Genomic DNA, 17,485 nt, shown 5'->3' with positions numbered 1-17,485 from the left:
ATGCTGCATCGCCCCCAATCGACTAAAGCCGTGTCCTGCACTGTCTATGCCTCGTATCATATGGCCTCGTATAAACAGAATATATAAACGTCTAAATTTTTACGTGAATAAGAAAACTTATTCATAGGATATCGTAAAATAAATGGCTTGACAACAAAACGTATTAATAAGTCTCAGTGGACATTTGAAATGATCTTCCATATAAATCACGATTTATTTAAATGCATCTGATTTCGCAATATACACGCCCCCGCCGCCTCGGCGGCACACTGACTAATCCTATTGGTCAACTGGAATCACGTGTCATGCGTCATCTTATCCCACGGCCAGCCCAGGGCACGCTGATTGTCTACAGCGGCAGCATAGCGGTTGGTTGCATCTTCGTCGCTGAACTGGTGAGTTGATCATAAAATATATCAAATCTACAATATTTAACTTGGTATTAAGTAATTGTAGATAAATACATTTACATTTACTCCTAATGTCTATTTTAGGCTGTTTGGTGTAGTCTGCAAATATGTAAATATTTACCGCAAAGGCGGCGGCTAACGGTTAGCATGCTAGCACGTCGTACTTTCATTAAAAATCGTTGCAGCCAAGAAATAATTGTAGAATAATTTAATACGTGTGTCTAAATGAATTACATAAACGTTTTTACTGTCTCGTGTTTAACGGAAATTCACATTCAGATGGCAATAAATGTATCAGCTTAGCTTGTTGGGGGAAGGGCCACGACCATTTTATGTTTAATGTCTCTCATTGTTCTTAAAAACGAGGCAAGCTCCATACATTTTTTGTGTATATGTTAAATTTCAACGTTTTTTTCAGCGTATTTCGGATAATGAATGTAATTTTGGTGACTACTTTCTTTCATGATGCTTCAGCTCTCGGGTGAACACGACCTCATTGTCTGACTGCATTAAAATGGCCGCACAGCTGTTGTGTATACAGAGTTGACCCAGAGTATTTCTTAACGATAACATATAATGCTTTTGTTTTTGCTGTTTAATGAATACATGCGTGCATATTTCGTTATTTTTAGCCGTAATTGTATGGTTTATGATGTATTGATTTTGAAATTGTGTCCAACAATGGTTTTGCTTTGCAACGACGACCCCATCTTTTAAAAGTAAATATTGAGATGAATGTTTAGTTGTGTTCTTGTATAAAATGTTAAATTAAAAAATTTCCTTTGTTTTCATAAACATGTTTATTTTAAAGGGCAGCTTACCATCTCGAGCTGGATCTGGTCTTTGTTTGGTTAACTATAATAACTTAAAGTAAGATGCTCTGTTATGTAAAACTATTACTAGTAATTTCCGCAAAAAGTCCTTGAAAATATGCAATAAATTTCATTTGTACCCACCACCAAGATACAGAGATGAGCGTGACCCTGAGCGAACAGATAGAATTTCTAGTTATCACTTATGCGACTGGAAAAAACAGAATCAAGAGTACAACAAAACCTATTCTATCAGTACCAATCAATACAGCATTATGGCATTTCAATCCAGTAAATAAAGTTTCCAGTCCATCATTAATGAAAATTTTGGTTTGTTAATTTCATGCACTTTGAACTAGGGGTGCCACAACTAATCGAAAAAAATTGATAATAGATGTTTCTTCATACAGCGTAAGCAAAGTTGGGCACTTTTTTTTCTAACTATAGTGAAAATTCTAAGTGAGTAAATATTTAGTTTTTATCCTATCAGTCGATTAATCGCAAAATAATCGCCTATGAAAACAGTCGTTAGTTGCAGCCCTACTTTGAACTATGCTGTCTTTCACAGCAACGATTTCAACTGTAAATGGGAACGTTTTATGTGGTTTCGCTCTTCGTTTGCACAACAATGGCATTTTGGGTTCATTAAAATGAAAACTTTTGAATATGGGTTTCACAGTGCAAGTGCGAAGTCGTTTGTGTAAACTATGTAAACGCGAATCTGAGATATTTGTGACATCATGCGCACGTGTTAATTCCGTTAATTGGCTTGCACAATATAACCAAAACAACAGGCAACATACAGAGTTTTTTTAACATTTCTCCCAGAAAGCTTACAAAATTTTGGCGCTTTATAGTTCAGGTTCACTTGTATTAATAAACCCATCTCATCATCCATCTAAACAAACTGCTTGATGCATTTTCCATCTTGATTTTTTGGAGTATTTATCGCTATGTAGGCGAATGAGCTGAATTTTGGAGGTGAAATCCCAAATAACTTGCATTTGTATTTCATTACAGTCCAACTGGAGCAGCATTTCTCTGTCTCGGATAGACCAACACTGCAAACCTGAAGCACCATTTTATTGCAGCTATGGTAAGTACACAATGTTAAGATCTATGTTTAAACTGTGTAGGTGTTTACCCACAGAAGATCTGTAAATTTGGACTTGCAAATTGTGACTACAGATGTCTCATTTATATCTAGCTTTATATATATTTTAAATATACGCTTTTATTACTTTGTTTCTGTAAAGCCTCCTCCAATTCGTCACCGCTCCATGCGCATCTTTGTCAATGATGATCGCCACGTCATGGCCAGGCACTCAACCATCTATCCCACCCAAGAAGAGCTCGAGGGAGTGCAGAACATGGTGTCCCACACTGAACGAGCTCTTAAGGGTGTCTCTGATTGGCTGGACGAGCAAGAGAAGGGAACCGCCAAAGCAAACACCTTGGAGCCGGAAGGAGAAAAAGAGACGTAAGTGATCTTGTATTCAGACTTTTGCCCATTATGCATTTTGTGTACTTTAAACCTGATTTTGCCTTTTCTACGTTGTCCTCCAGAGAGCCCAAGCCTGGGGACCAGCTCACACGGTCTCTGCGCGGAGTAATGCGCGTTGGGCTGGTCGCTAAAGGTCTTCTGCTGAAGGGAGATCTGGACCTGGAGCTTGTGCTGTTGTGCAAAGACAAACCCACCATCACCTTACTGAAGAAGGTTGCAGAGAATCTAGCCGAGCAACTTAAGGTACATCAACATGATGCATCCTGTTTAACAAAGTCCTTTTTTAGTTCCTACAGATCCAGTTTAGTAGTTCTTGCGGTATTATTGCAATGATTATATTTTGGTGCATCTCCTATGGAGCACAATTCTGTAGTGCAGTAGTGTAGTATACTATAATATATTACCCATCTTGTAAAATATCTCTCATGTAGGTCATCACCGAAGAGAAATATGAAGTCAAGCCTTTTGTCCGCGAGGCCACCATTGTCATCAAAAACTCCAAAGAGCGACCTTTGACTTTGACCATTCACCTGACGTCACCTCTCGTGCGGGAGGAGGTGGAGAAGCAAGCAGCTGGAGGTAGAGTTTGATCCTGCACATCTTACGCCACCTATAACCACCCTCACCCCACAGACAGGAAGGGCAGATGGGACGGACTCGGGCAGGGATATTGTTTATTGGGCCTTCAATGGAGCTTGGGGATGTTGTGTACAAAATAGCCATGTAACACAGTTTGCTATGTTTAATGCCACCTAAAGTGTGATGTTTAGTTTTGATGGCCCAATATACAGTAAAAAAAAAATGGGAATGAGAAGCAGAGGAACATGGCCCTTACCCTTTAAAGTATTTTTTAAAAAAGTTTCATGAAGGCTTACTGAGAATTAGGAAACAAAAATCACAAACCTTGTTGTTTGCATGTGTGCATATATTGAAGGATTGGAACAGTTTGCATTGCAGCAAAAATGAGAAGCAAAAACATTACTGAGCTCTGGTTCTTAGAGTCGCCAGAACTTGTTGCCTGTGCCTTTAAACGGCTTAAAGCGGGCCATAGGGGTTATAGATAATGCTAGACATTTGGACACGATGTAAAGTCTATGTACAGACACTGTATGCAGAGTGCTTAATAATAGTAATTTAGTGGATCACAGTTAAAGTTTATAGTATAGAGGGTGAGTTTTAAAGTCAACATGAAATTAAAATTGATCTTTTGCTTATTCCTGGCCTTATTACATCTTTAACCCCCGGTTTCACAGACAAGGCTTAAGGCTAGTCCTAGACTCAAACGCATGTACGGATCTTAAAGGGGACATATCATGAAAATCTGGCTTTCATATTTAAGTGCTATAATTGGGTCCCCAGTGCTTCTATCAACCTAGAAAACGTGAAAAAGATCAACCCAGTAACTTAGTTTTGGTAAACCATTCTCTGCAAGTATGTGAAAAAATAGGTCATTGAAATGTGTGATGTCAGAAGGGGGTAATACCCCCCATAATCTGCACTATCCAACCAGTGCAGAGATCAGCACATTTGTATTTAAAAGGACGTGCCTCAAAAACAGCTACAAAGTGTCTTTTTTTAAGCAAAAATTTAATGCGTATGTACTCTGGGGACACCAAAGATTTATTTCACATATTGAAATGTCCCCTTTAAAACTTGCACATACAGATCTTAAAATATGCCAGGGTATTGATTTGTCTTAAGATGCACACCAGTAACATTTTTCTAAGGCATGTTTTTAAAAAATATGCTTAAACGCCATAATTTAACTAACCAGGCCTAGACCTCGTTTTAGCTAAGCCTTGTCTGTAAAACCTGGCCTAAATGTTATAACTTGCTTTACATCTGACATTACCACATCACATTTCTGATGATGCCACCTTTGGTAACCAAATGTTAACCTTTTGGTAATGGCTATTTTGACTCTTTCCATCAACAAACACTATAATGGGTCCTAAATGGATTTTCATGTTGACTTTAAATCAGACACACATTTTTCTTGACCGGACAGCAAACATAAAGAAATAAATATAGAGGTGAGGCTGAACTGAAGCCTAGCCCTATCTGTGACCCCACGGTTAATGACACCTGCCTCAGGACATCACAAGCCATCAGTTTTGCTGCAGTGTGGACTTGTTTGGATAATACCTTTTGTGTATCTAACTACTGCTGCCTGTGGTTCAAAATCTGATTCTCTCTGTCAAGCCTTCTAGTTTGTCAATTTTAGGGACGCTGGACCTTTGACCAACTGGACACTCTCTGTCTCGGAAGGGGCAAGGCAGTGCACCCAGAACAAAGCGGGGGCGAGGAGGAGGGGTTTCCCTATTACGCATAAAAGCATCCGGATCTTAATAATTTTAGGGCACATAAAAATTCTCAAACCCTCCTCTTAATATGTATCAGTTCCTTGTAAATATATACACCTGCATGCATCTTAAAGGGAAATAAAGATCTTCACCCGGTTTTTAAATCTGTTCACCCGGTCCCAGATGGTTGTTTTTATATATGTCGGTTTATTTACCATGGGGTAGTTCTTCCTCCTCTCCCCTCCACACTGCCTTTGGTAGGGGTTATCTGCCTCCTCTCCCCCTGGCCGAGAGACAGAAAAACCCCCTTGGTCAAACTGTACATTGTCTTCTTATTCCACCTGCCAATAGAAACGCTATCAGTCAACGATCCCCCGGATGTTCTGGACAGGCAGAAATGCCTGGCTGCATTGGCGTCTCTCCGCCACGCCAAGTGGTTCCAGGTTTGCATCTTGTCTTTATTTGTCTTCTAGTAGTTGAGTTTTCGTTTTTGTTCAGTTTTCGTGTTAACATTATTTCATGCTTTATCTTTTCAGTTTTGTGTGGATTTTTCAGTGTTTTCGTATATTAATTTATTTGTGGGAGTGTATTGGCCTATGGTAACGCGTTATATTCTTGCTGAATGGTTTAAATTGTCTTACTTCTCCCTGATAAGCTTAACAGTTATTATTTGTGTATTACATTGCAAGACAGTTTTGTTTTTGAGAAACTGGGACATGCTAGTATTTTATTCAGACTGTCACATTTGGAGTGCAGATACTACCTGCCTCTTAATTTTACAATCTTAAGTGCAGAATCAATATATTGGGTGCAATATTTCTACTTTGTCGTATTATTTGACACACATGACAACTAGGGCTGCACGATAAATCGCATGCGATTGCCATGCGCGTCTTGTCAGTAAAGCCACTTCCTTGATTAGTAGGACATCGCCACTAGCTGCTTTCAGATGGAGTGGCATTTACTACACAAAAACGTAGTTTCCTGGAAAGCTAGGCAATATCCTATTCATAATCGCAGGCGATTCATCTGCGATTATGAATGGCTTGTCGGTGAACTACAGCTTTGTGTAGTAAATGCCGCTCCATTTGAAAGCAGGTGATGGCGATTTACTGCTATTCAAGGAACCGGCTTTACAAACAAGATGAGCATGACAATCGCATGCGATTTATTGTGCAGCCCTAATGAGACTTATCTTTTGCTGGTCTTGCGTTTTTGTTATTATTGCAAGCCTTGTAATCATTACGAAAATTATCTGACAGTATAAAGAGGAACGTTTTGGGTTCATTACAAGTTTATTATCAGAATTTGTGGTGTGATGTTAATATTTTGCGTCAACGTATTTTTTGCGTCGTCAGCATCGATGACGTCGACGCGTTGTCCTAGCCCTAATATTAAAATAGTGTTTTAAAACAGCCATGATACTTTAATGTTACATGTCACTAGTATGGTAAAATAAAAACTAAATTGGACGGTCTCATAACACAGATTGAAGGGAAATGTGATAACTTGCTCAAGTGCGTGATATGATTATACCGTGAAAGTTTAGATAAACTATAACGTTTGTAAAATTAATCTGAACTATATTAAAATATATTTTAAAACTGAAATTATATGATGCCACACGTAAAATATCGATATGAGGTACCTTTATTTTTACGCACCTTATGTTCACTGTATCCACCTTTTTGCGAAAGCGCATGTTTTCGTCTTCTGAAAAATACTGGCGCGGGTACTGTACACGGACCCTTGCAAATGCATAAAAACACAAATATACTTTGTTTAAATATGATAAAAAGTGAATCGAAATTGTATAACATAATTTATTATGAGGTATCGGCCTACGTTGTATTGATGCCTAATAGAATTAATATTGCATTTTGACGAGATGTCCAATTTAAACCCCAACTTTGCTATTTGCACCATAACTTTTAATGTTATGCCCGAATTTTTGTTTATGAATAGTTTAACTTGTTTTGAACTCAAAATTTGATTTTTATTTGAAGTTTGTGTTATTGCTGGTGCTCTTGCTAGTTACGTTTGGTTTAGATTTTTTTTTATACAGCTTTTTTGTGGCAAAAAGAAATATTGCACCTTTTCTGCCATTCAGGATTTCATTAATCCTCTGCAATGCATATTTTATAAATACAGCTGCAGCTTCCAGATCAAAGACAATAGCTTCTTTATTTTTTATCTTTTAGAATAATCTAGCTTTTATCAACTCACAATTCTGATATTCAGTGTTTTATCAGAAATCAAAAAAATAAGCTGAGTTTGTAATTTTTTTTAATCTTGATGTTTTTTATGTACTTTATGAAATAATATCTGTCATATACAAAGGTGCTAAATAGAGCAGTATGTATTTTGTACATCTTAACCACCTTCATCACATTGCTAATGCTTAGCCACACACGTTATTCTGTATCTGCACCATTTTGTTTTTTCGTACTTTGTTTTAGTGTTGTTGTGCCTCATTGTGAGTCTATGAAATAAACTGGTGGGTCTATCCTTCCTGCTTGTGTTTCTAGGCCAGGGCTAATGGACTCCGATCCTGTGTGATCGTCATCCGCATCTTTAGGGATTTGTGCGCTCGTGTTTCCACCTGGGCCCCTCTTACTGGATGGGTGAGTCCCAAAAGCCTTTCGTGTCATCTTGTTCTGGTATTTCTAATCCTGTGATTATGTTCAGCAGGTAGAAAAACATTCATTTTAATGCCTCTTATTTCTTGAAGCCATTAGAACTGCTGTGCGAGAAAGCGATTGGCACCGGGAACCGACCAATGGGAGCGGGAGAAGCCCTCCGCAGAGTTCTAGAGTGTCTTGGATCTGGAATCCTCTTGGAAGGTCAGTGTTCACTGCTCTTGCCTCCTTAGGGGCTTGACACACCAAAGCGTCTGAAATGCCTAAAAATGCCTGGAGGATGCCAGCTGAGTGCTTTGGTAGATGTGATACTAAAGGTGTGAGCCAGTTGGTTGATACTTGTCCCGCCCCTCCTCCACTGTGGTTGGACGGGCGTGTGAGAACTGACATTGACGAGTGGAGCTTTTCACCCAAAGTTGAGTCTTTCAACTCTCGGCACTCAGAGCTGAGCGTGGAAAAACACAGAGCGCCGGCTTTCAGCGCAGAAAAAATGCTAGCTGCTGGCTTATTTGAAAAACTGAGAGCTTCCATTGGTAATTGACAATTGAAAACATGCGCCGGCCGCGGGCGTAAAAGCCTTGGTGTGCACGCCCCCTAAAGCCCCTTAACTGGCACAGCTCTTTTTGAGTGGAGAGGGGAGGGGTGGTGATAAGATGATGAACACCTTCAAATTAATATAACTGGCATTTTTTTGGTCTAGAAGCCTAATCTTAATCTTGTTTTCAAATATGACACCTAAAGTTTTTCAACTGTCTGGAGGTGAAAAATGAAATCAAAAATTGTTATATATATTTTTTTTATAATGAATAAAATAATGCAATAAAGTATATATTTTATACATAAAATTATCACCACAAGTGGGGTGTGTTACACTTTTAGTGGTTTTACCAACAACAGCCACTAGGTGTCAACGATTTGCTGCATACTCTTGTCACAAATTAATAAATTACTATCACTGCATTATTATTACTGCTAAAAGGTTTTGAAATATGAAAACTGCATTCTTAAACCTTTTCAGCTATATATATATATATATATATATATATATATATATATATATATATATATATATATATATATATATATATATATATATATATATATATATATATATATATATATATATATATATATATATATATATATATATATATATATATATATATATTAGTTTGTCGTTATAGATTAAAATTTACATGTAAAATATTGAAGTAAGCGGGTGTCCTGCTCATAGTACAGCACCCGTTAATGGGTGTAAAGGCACGCTGTGTAAGATTTCTGCATTAAAAATCCAAAAATTACTAGCACAGGTTTATATATTAAGTCTTCTCGCATTATCCCAAATGGTTTTTAATGATTGATTGAATCCAGATAGTTCACTGGTTTACCCACAGGGCTCCAGACTAACTTTTTTAACTAGGAGCACAGTGGCCCCCAACTGAAAATTTTAGGGGCACATACCGTAAATCAACATGCTAACCAAATATTCACATTTCTACCAAGTAATACACTGTATTACTAATAAATATTTTGATGATAGATGCAGAAAGTACAATGTGCGGTTTTAAATTCAGTGTCACATCAGAAAAAAAGGTCAAATTTACTGGTCGCACATGTGCGACTGGATGTAAAATTCAGTGGCACACACTCAAATTTTGGTGGCAAAATGCGTCTGGAGTCCTGACAACGTTATGCCATTGTTCATAGGGTCGCCTTTTAGTAATGTTATTGGTTTAAACCATGTTAAATGTGTCCCACTACATGCAGCGATGTGCAGACTGACCGGCCAAATTTTTTGCTTTTTAAGATTTTTAAATTTTTGTCATCAAGCTGCGCCTTTATTTTGCATGGTGACCTTTAGTGGTGGAAAATGTTGATTCATCAGGCTTACATATGTAACAAATGCTGTTGCCAATATTGTATTTCCCAAAAAGTTATAAATTGAATTGAATTAAATGAATTGTGTCAAAATAGCACAGTGTTTAGTTAGATGTACAAAACTGCATCATTAAACAATTTTTTTTATATTTAAGTAGCGGAGCACAAAGTTTGCTGTAAAATAAAATCATTTTTACTAATTTACTCCAAAATATATGAGTAGATGACTCATTTAAATGTAGACCTTTCCAAAAATGTAATTATACTGCAGAGGCAACTTTATCAATTGCCTTGAAATTTATAAAAGCTATTTCTGACCTGTTAAAATGTGTGTGTGTGTGCTCTTAGGTGGTCCAGGCATCTGTGACCCATGTGAAAAGGAACCAACTGATGCCATTAGTCACATGAACACCCAACAACGAGAGGACATTACACAAAGTGCTCAGGTATAACCCGAATTCGCTGTATATTTGATACTTATCTATGTTTAATTGTTTGGGATTTTTAATGAGAAAGTCATCTTTTTGATTGACAGCATGCCTTGAGGCTTTCTGCTTTTGGACAGCTGCACAAAGTTCTTGGTATGGACCCGCTCCCCTCGAAGATGCCCAGAAAACCAAGAAGTGAAACTATTATAGACTACACGGGTAAAACTGTGGTCCTTTACTCCACAAAACGCATCTTTTTAATATCTCACACTTTTGTTAGTATGTTTCTTTACGCATACTGTACTTTTTGAAGAATAGTTTGAGAACTATATACTTAAAGCAACTGAGAATTAATGAAATTGAACTGCTTGCTTGACCTAAGTGAGAAAAATACTCAATTTCTGTCATCTATCGCTACAGTTCAGATCCCACCCAGCGCGAACTACGTACCCCCACTGAAACGCCCTATAGAGGAGGAGACAACGGACGAGAAGAATCCAAATAAGAAGAAAAAGAAGTTGCAGAAGAAATGTAAATATTACTTTTTATTTAGCACATAACAAAGTACAACTGTTTGTGTCTGTGCAGATCATAAACTTTGTTTCCACCCCATAGCTACGGACGATAAGGCTGAACCTTCGCAGGCAATGAATGCTCTGATGCGACTGAACCAGCTGAAGCCAGGGCTCCAGTATAAACTCATCTCTCAGACCGGTCCGGTTCACGTGCCGGTTTTCACCATGGCTGTGGAGGTGGATGGAAAGACCTTTGAAGCTTCAGGTCCCTCCAAACGTGCAGCGAAGCTACATGTGGCTGTCAAAGTAAGAGACCTTGATATGTTAAAAGATAGAAAAGATTTACCATGCCAAAAACTAAATCCATCTTAAATGTGATCCTCTAGGTCTTGCAAGATATGGGTCTGCCTACCGGAGTTGTTGCCGAAACAACAGTGAAACAAGAAGAGCCACTGGTGACCCCACAGGAGACCATGCTACCACCAGTGGCACAAATGGAGCCAGAGCTAGCATCCACCAACACGGACAACATTAATGACGAGGTATTGAAGTTCATCTGACAGCATAATATGAAGTGTAAAAAGTGGCTTGTTCGAATCTGAAATCTGGTTTCTGGTGGTCTATCAGAACTCTCGAGCGCAGGGCCCTATCCTCACCAAACATGGGAAGAATCCGGTGATGGAGCTAAATGAGAAACGCAGGGGACTGAAGTACGAGCTCATCTCTGAAACGGGCGGAAGCCATGACAAGCGCTTCGTCATGGAGGTAACATACGTAACCTTATTTATACTGGGCAAATACTAGTGATCTCCACTAGTGAACTAAAATACTTCTGCTTTGTGTATCATGATGTTTCTTATATTTGCCCTCTGTAGGTGGAGATCGATGGAGAGAAGTTTCAGGGTACCGGTTCTAATAAAAAGGTGGCAAAGGCTTATGCGGCATTGGCAGCCCTGGAGAAGCTCTTCCCAGAAGGCTCAAATGCGGACGCAAACAAGAAAAAGAAAATGGCTTCAATGGTACGACTCCTTTCATCAGATTTCTTGTTAATTAGCATTTGCTGGAAAGAGAGAATGTTATCTCTGATTGGCTGATTTGCTTTTTTTCTTTAGCATCCCACTGGATTTATGATGAGTGGGCCTCCTGGTGACCTGGCAGCCAATCCTAGGGGCAGAGGAAGAGGGCGTGGAAGGGGGCGGGGTAGAGGATTTAACAACGGTGGAGGATTTAATCAAGGTAATCTTTATGATAAAAAAAATCTATTCTTTATCTTTTTGTTCTTTGTGTCTTTTTGCTGTTTTTCTTTCTACTTTTATTTAATTTCTTATTATTTATTTTAGGTTTTTGTCTTTTTTGTTCTTTCAGTTTTTTTTCAATCTTTCATTCATTCTGTCTGTCTTCTTTCTTGCTTTTGTTGTTTTAACTGTTGTTTGTTTGTTCTTTAATTCTTTCATCTGTGTGTTTTTCCTTTCTTTTGTTCGTTCTATTTTCTATTTCTTTTATTCTTTCTTTCTTTTCTTCATTCCTTTTGTCTTTTGGTTTTCATCCTTTTTCTGTTTTGCTCCTTTATTCGTTCCTTCTGTTCATTCTGTTTTAAAATTGTTTGTCTTGTTCTTTCTATCTTTTGTTCGTTCTATTTTCCATTCCTTTTTATCTTTCATTCTTTCTGGTTTTCATTCCTTTTTCTGTTCATTATTTTTCATTCGTTCTTTTTTCATTCGTTTTGTCTTTTTGTTCTTTCTTGCTCCTTTTTCTGTTCCTTCCGTCTTTTGTTCATTCTGTTTAAAATTTTTCTGTCTTTTGTTCTTTCTATTTTCCATTACTTATATCTTTCATTCTTTCGGGTTTTTGTTTCTTTCTTTCGTTCCTTTTGTCTTTCGTTATTTCATCTTTTCTTTCCTTCTGTTTTGTTCATTCTGTTTTATTTTTTGTTCTTTCTATCTTTTGTGTGTTCTATTTTACATTCCTTTTATCTTTCATTCTTTCTGTTTTTCTATTTCGTTCCTTCCGTCTTTTGTTCCTTTTGTCTTCCGTTATTTCTGTCGTCTTTTCCTTCCTTCCTTCATTCATTCATTCATTCATTCAGTATGTGTTTTGTTCCTTCTATTTTTAATTCTTTCTGTCTTTTGTTCATTCTTTTTTCGTTCATTTTGTCTTACGTTATTTCTTTCTTGCTCCTTTTGTCGTTCCTTACGTCTTTTGTTCATTCTGTTTTAAAAAAAAATTCTGTCTTTTGTTTGTTCTATTTTCCATTCCTTTTATCTTTCATTCTTTCTGATTTTCTTTTTTGTTCCTTTTGTCTTTCGTTCCTTCGTTTAAACCTTCGTTCGTTCTGTGTTTTGTTTCTTTAATTTTTCTTTCTTTCTGTCTTTCATAAATTATTTCTTTGTTCTTTCTACCTTTTGTTTTTTCTTTTGTTCTGTTTTTCTTTTTTCTTATTTCGTTCTGTTTTTCTTTCCTTCTATCTTTTTGTTCTTTTTGTCTTTTGTTATTTCTGTCTTAAATTTTTTTCTTTATTTAGTTCTTTCAATTTTGTTTTGTTTGTTTGTTTGTTTTCTTTTGTTTCTTCTTATGTTCTTTTTTATCTTTCTTTCCTTCCCTGTTTTCGTTCTTTATATCCTTTCTTTTGTTTGTTCGTTCTGTCTTTCTTTCTTTTGTTCTTTTTTTCTAAATCTTTCATTAGAGGAAAAAAGACTAGTTGAAAATGTTTTTAATTATTATTATTATTTTTTTTACTTAGGTGGATATGGATCATATGGCTATGGGAGCAATGCTAACACTGGCTACAGTGAGTATTTTTTCGTATTTTAGTTGGAGGCGATGATGTCATTTAGTTTATTCATAGCAAGAATCGCCATTATGGCTTTTAATATCCAGAATGTTTTTTCAGAGTTCTCTTTTTGGTCTTTGTTGCCTTTGACATCAGAATATCATCTTGCTTTGAAAGTCTGAATTTACTCCTGATTTTAGTTAAACTGGTTCTGGATCTTTTTACTGGACATTTCGACATTCAATGAACATAGATCTACGTCTGTGCTCTGTCCGCCATCCATTTGATTTCTCTGCTTTGTTGAGCCATGGGACGCAAACTTTCCTCGGCGAAAAACGAGAAACCTTTCCCACATGCCAATGCCATTTTCTGAGGAAAGACCTTCTTTAGGGTGACCGGAGCAGAGAAATCTAAAAAAAAGCAAACAAAAAACAAATTGATTCAGCTTAATAACTGATTGAAATTATTGACTCATGTCCATCGACTTTGGTCATGGCATGCCAAATCAATAACACAGAAGAGATCTAATTCTGTGCTTCTCTGCTCTGTTTCATCCTATAGGTGACTTTGTCTCAGACTCCTATGGCAACAACGAATTTGCGACACAATCCGACGAGTCTTTTCAATAAGCATGCAAAATAAATGAAAACTAGAGACTTGGTTTACCCGCATTATGAATTGTACTTGTGAAGTATTTCCCACGATCTCACCTTTAAAAAAAAAACTCCCCGACGATCACCTTAACACTGTGGATGCAAATGGGACTATGCTGCATTTGGCTGCTGTGGAAACCAGAAAAAGACGTGATTGGTCGTTGACCTGTTTTTCGTGCTGTGATTGAATTTTCAGTTTTCACTTGAAGTCACTGTATGAGCCATTTTTGCCTCCGGTTTTGTTGTACTTTTCTGAAATTATGTCAGTAGTAATTACATTTCAATTAGTCTCTTCTGTGCATTGTCATGTCGTGTCGTTTTTTTAATTTTTTAAATGACAAATAAATCTTTTGTATTGTGGTGAATACCATTGACTGTAAAGAATGGGTTTCTTAACGGGTTATGGAAAGGGGTAGATGCAGATTTTTTTAAAACATGCATTGTGAACCAGTGAACAAACAAAGCATCTATTTGCAGCATTTTTATTGTTTTATAGTTTGCTTGGTATTTAGTTGCTTCATAATAAAATCTGTGTAAATTTTTTTACCTGCAAGACAAACAAAACATTTAATAAATCTCGATGATAAATCTCGAAGGTTTGAGGTCGTGTGCGCGTGCGTGTGTGTGTTGGGGATGGGCGATAATTTCCATGTGATTGTCATTGCGCATCTCGTCAGTCGGTTTCTTAATTAATTGTAAATTGCTTTCAGATGGAGCGGCATTTACTACACAAAGCCGTAGTTCACTTACAATCAGGGCTATTTTGCACTTATTATTGCGGATATATCGCCTGCGATACGCATATGATATGGCCCAGCTTGTCAGTGAACTATGGCTTTGTGTAGTAAATGCCGCTCCATCTGAAAGCAGCTGATGGTGTTTTATATAGACGGTTTCAGCAGTAACAAAATAAACAAGCGGCTAATAACAAAAAAGTACTTTAAACATATAGTTTATTTATATAACAAGCAAAAACAACAACACATAGATTATATAGGACACCAAAACGTGTTATTTTCAATGAGGCATTTGTTCAAGAGATCAGTTTAGCAACTAGTCAGACCATTAAAAAAAAATAACCGGAAGTAAAGTTCGGATCCAGACGTGCATCACGTGCGTCCGATGAAACCGTCTATTACTAATAAAGGAACTGGCTTCACTGACGAGAAGCGCATGATATTGCATGCAAATTTGTGTGCGTGTGTGTGTTTTGTGATGACTTTTTGCTGTGAATATTAATTTGCTAAAGTTGCATTCAAACTAACCAGTAGTAACAACTTTTTTTAATCCAATTGGAATCATTTTATTCCAGTTATATAAAATCTGGAACCATAAAATAAAATTTTATGAACAATTATAATTGGCTAATGGCGTTATTGTAACGTGACTTTTAAACAATACTGGATATTTATTAGGGATGCACCGATAGGATTTTTTTGGGCCGATACCGATTTAAACAGACAACTTCTGGCCGATACCGATATTAAACACTTGTATACAATACTATACAGTTGGTCTATTAGCTAGTTTATTTCTGCATCAAATTATTTTTACTGAACATGGATTGGATCTAATTAACATTCAACTGACCAACATGATAAGAGAGGCACAAATTAAGCTAAAACAAATATAATAAGACAGCATGACAACCTTCAAAGGTGGTTTTTGCTATTCAGCATTTATTTTATTAACAACATTAACTAATTTTTTACATATAATGGATTTCTTTATGCAGTTAATTAATAATCAATCGGTATCGGCCTTTCTCGTGCTATTGCCGATATGCCGATGGTTTCAAATTCATCAAAAATCGGCCGATAAATATCGGTGGCCGATACATCGGTGCATCACTAATATTTATTATGTTTGAATGTTCAAAAGATTGAAGTCAGGTTGGAAACAACCTAATTTATCATGGATAACAAAAAGCTGTAAATGTTTTTAGGTTTTTGGTTCAATAAATGTAAAAAGTATGCACAAATTAATTTGACATTATGACTGTGCAACCTATAAAAGTACATTTTGGTTTCATTTTTTTTCCATCACCATGTATGGATGTTTATTTTGTACCAAGATGCAATGTACAGCAAAAATGTTTTTAGGCTCTTACTGAAAGAAAAGCCATTAAAAACTCAAAACCGTCTGAAAATGTATGTCAAATCCTTATGTGAAGTATCAATTATTGTAATTTATAATTATTGGTTATTGTAAATCTTTGATCAATCCGAGTGATTTTATTGTTTGGTCCCTTTACAGATTTCTACAATAACGAGGGATCAAACGGTGGTTCGGTGGCCTCGGGTCCTGGACCTACCGGACCAGTCGCAAACACTACCGGAGGATCATCAGGACCTCCCGGCTTCGGTTCATATTACCAAAATGAAGGAGGCTACACAGCCCCTGCTCCAGCACCAAAAGTAACTCCCAAAAAGCCACCTATGCTCCAAAACACAAAGCCTCAAGGGACCGGAGCAGGTCAGGGTTCAGGCTTCGGTCAGTACAACCAGGGCTTCGTACCGGCCAAGAAAAACTTCGGCCAACCACAAGGCGGAGGTGGAAACTTCAACTACAGCACGGCTTATCCGTCCCAGGTGACCGGAGGGCAGGACTACGGCTATGAAGGTGAGGAAAAACAATCACAGGATTGTGCGCTTTTACAAATTTGTTCGGTTTAATTTTATAATATAAAGTATCATTTCTTATCCCGCAGGTTACAACAACCAAGCAAACTACAACGCACCGCAGCAACAGCAACAACAGGGTGGAGCCAACCAAAACCAGAATTTTGGTGGTAACACTTCTTACAACAGTGGACCAGTTGGATACGGTCGAGGAGATCCCAATATGAACTACCAGTACAGATAAACAGACCATATTTGTGTGCTCTGCCCTTATTATTCCGCTTTTCATTGTAGAGTTCCCAATCTTAGGCTTTGATCACCATCAGACCACCTTGGACTTTAAATGGCAGTGTCTTTAGACTTTGTGCAGAATAGTGTATTTCTATGTTTCTTTAAGTTGTATTCCTTATCGGTTCTTGAAATCTGTGAACTTTCCCTAAACTGCTGTCTGAAGCATAGCATGTGAAGACCAGATGTTAGTTATTACGCAGTGGCATCCAGATATGATTTTAACCATTCGGAAATGTAAAAATATAAGATGCGTTAAGTTGTAAATCTTTTGTTTTATCTTGTTTTTTTCCTTCCTCCAGTTGACCAGCAACATTTCTTGACTTTGCCTGTGATTGTTAACTTTTTTTTTTAGAATGCACCTGTGATATGTTTTAAGTGCTTTTGTGAATGTAAAGGTCGTGACGTGTCAGGTCGGTGTATCATTTGGCATTTTTGGGACGGGGGACCTTTTTATTTTCTGAACAATGTGGAGAAGAATGTGTGGTGTTTGTAATAAAGGATTTTATTTTGGAGGATCTCTGGTGTTTATGAATGCAGTCATATCTCCAAATATTTGTTGGAGTCTTGCAATTCCATAGATAAAGTCTAACCAACTAAATTACTGTTGTTGTTGGTCTTATTCATCAAGCGCTTTTCTAGGTTACCCCTTTTGGTGGCAAAA

At 37.2% G+C, this 17,485-nt stretch overlaps 1 protein-coding gene across 2 annotated transcripts; it reads left to right on the top strand.

Moving 5' to 3' along the window:
- Positions 1-259: 259 nt before the first annotated feature.
- LOC129436605 (interleukin enhancer-binding factor 3 homolog) lies at positions 260-17,339 on the top strand. 2 transcript variants are annotated; one of them, XM_055194831.2, is made up of 19 exons: positions 263-395; positions 2,243-2,318; positions 2,479-2,702; positions 2,789-2,969; positions 3,158-3,305; positions 5,381-5,472; positions 7,558-7,653; positions 7,761-7,872; positions 9,895-9,992; positions 10,082-10,193; positions 10,395-10,505; positions 10,590-10,795; positions 10,876-11,031; positions 11,117-11,254; positions 11,365-11,508; positions 11,602-11,725; positions 13,230-13,277; positions 16,169-16,534; positions 16,623-17,339. In XM_055194831.2, the coding sequence occupies exons 2-19, from the start codon at positions 2,316-2,318 to the stop codon at positions 16,775-16,777; spliced, it is 2,514 nt and encodes an 837-aa protein (XP_055050806.2). In that variant the 5' UTR covers positions 263-395; positions 2,243-2,315; the 3' UTR covers positions 16,778-17,339. The 2 variants fall into 2 exon arrangements, with proteins under 2 accessions (XP_055050807.2, XP_055050806.2); XM_055194832.2 differs by lacking the exons at positions 16,169-16,534; positions 16,623-17,339 and adding an exon at positions 13,821-14,209 and having other exon boundaries at positions 260-395.
- The last annotated feature ends 146 nt before the right edge of the window (positions 17,340-17,485 follow it).

This window comes from Misgurnus anguillicaudatus, unplaced genomic scaffold (genome assembly GCF_027580225.2).
Source record: "Misgurnus anguillicaudatus unplaced genomic scaffold, ASM2758022v2 HiC_scaffold_29, whole genome shotgun sequence".
Classification (NCBI taxonomy): Eukaryota; Metazoa; Chordata; class Actinopteri; order Cypriniformes; family Cobitidae; genus Misgurnus; species Misgurnus anguillicaudatus.
The sequence above is the reverse complement of the archived record's forward strand: the minus strand, read 5'-3'. Positions and strand labels throughout refer to the sequence as shown.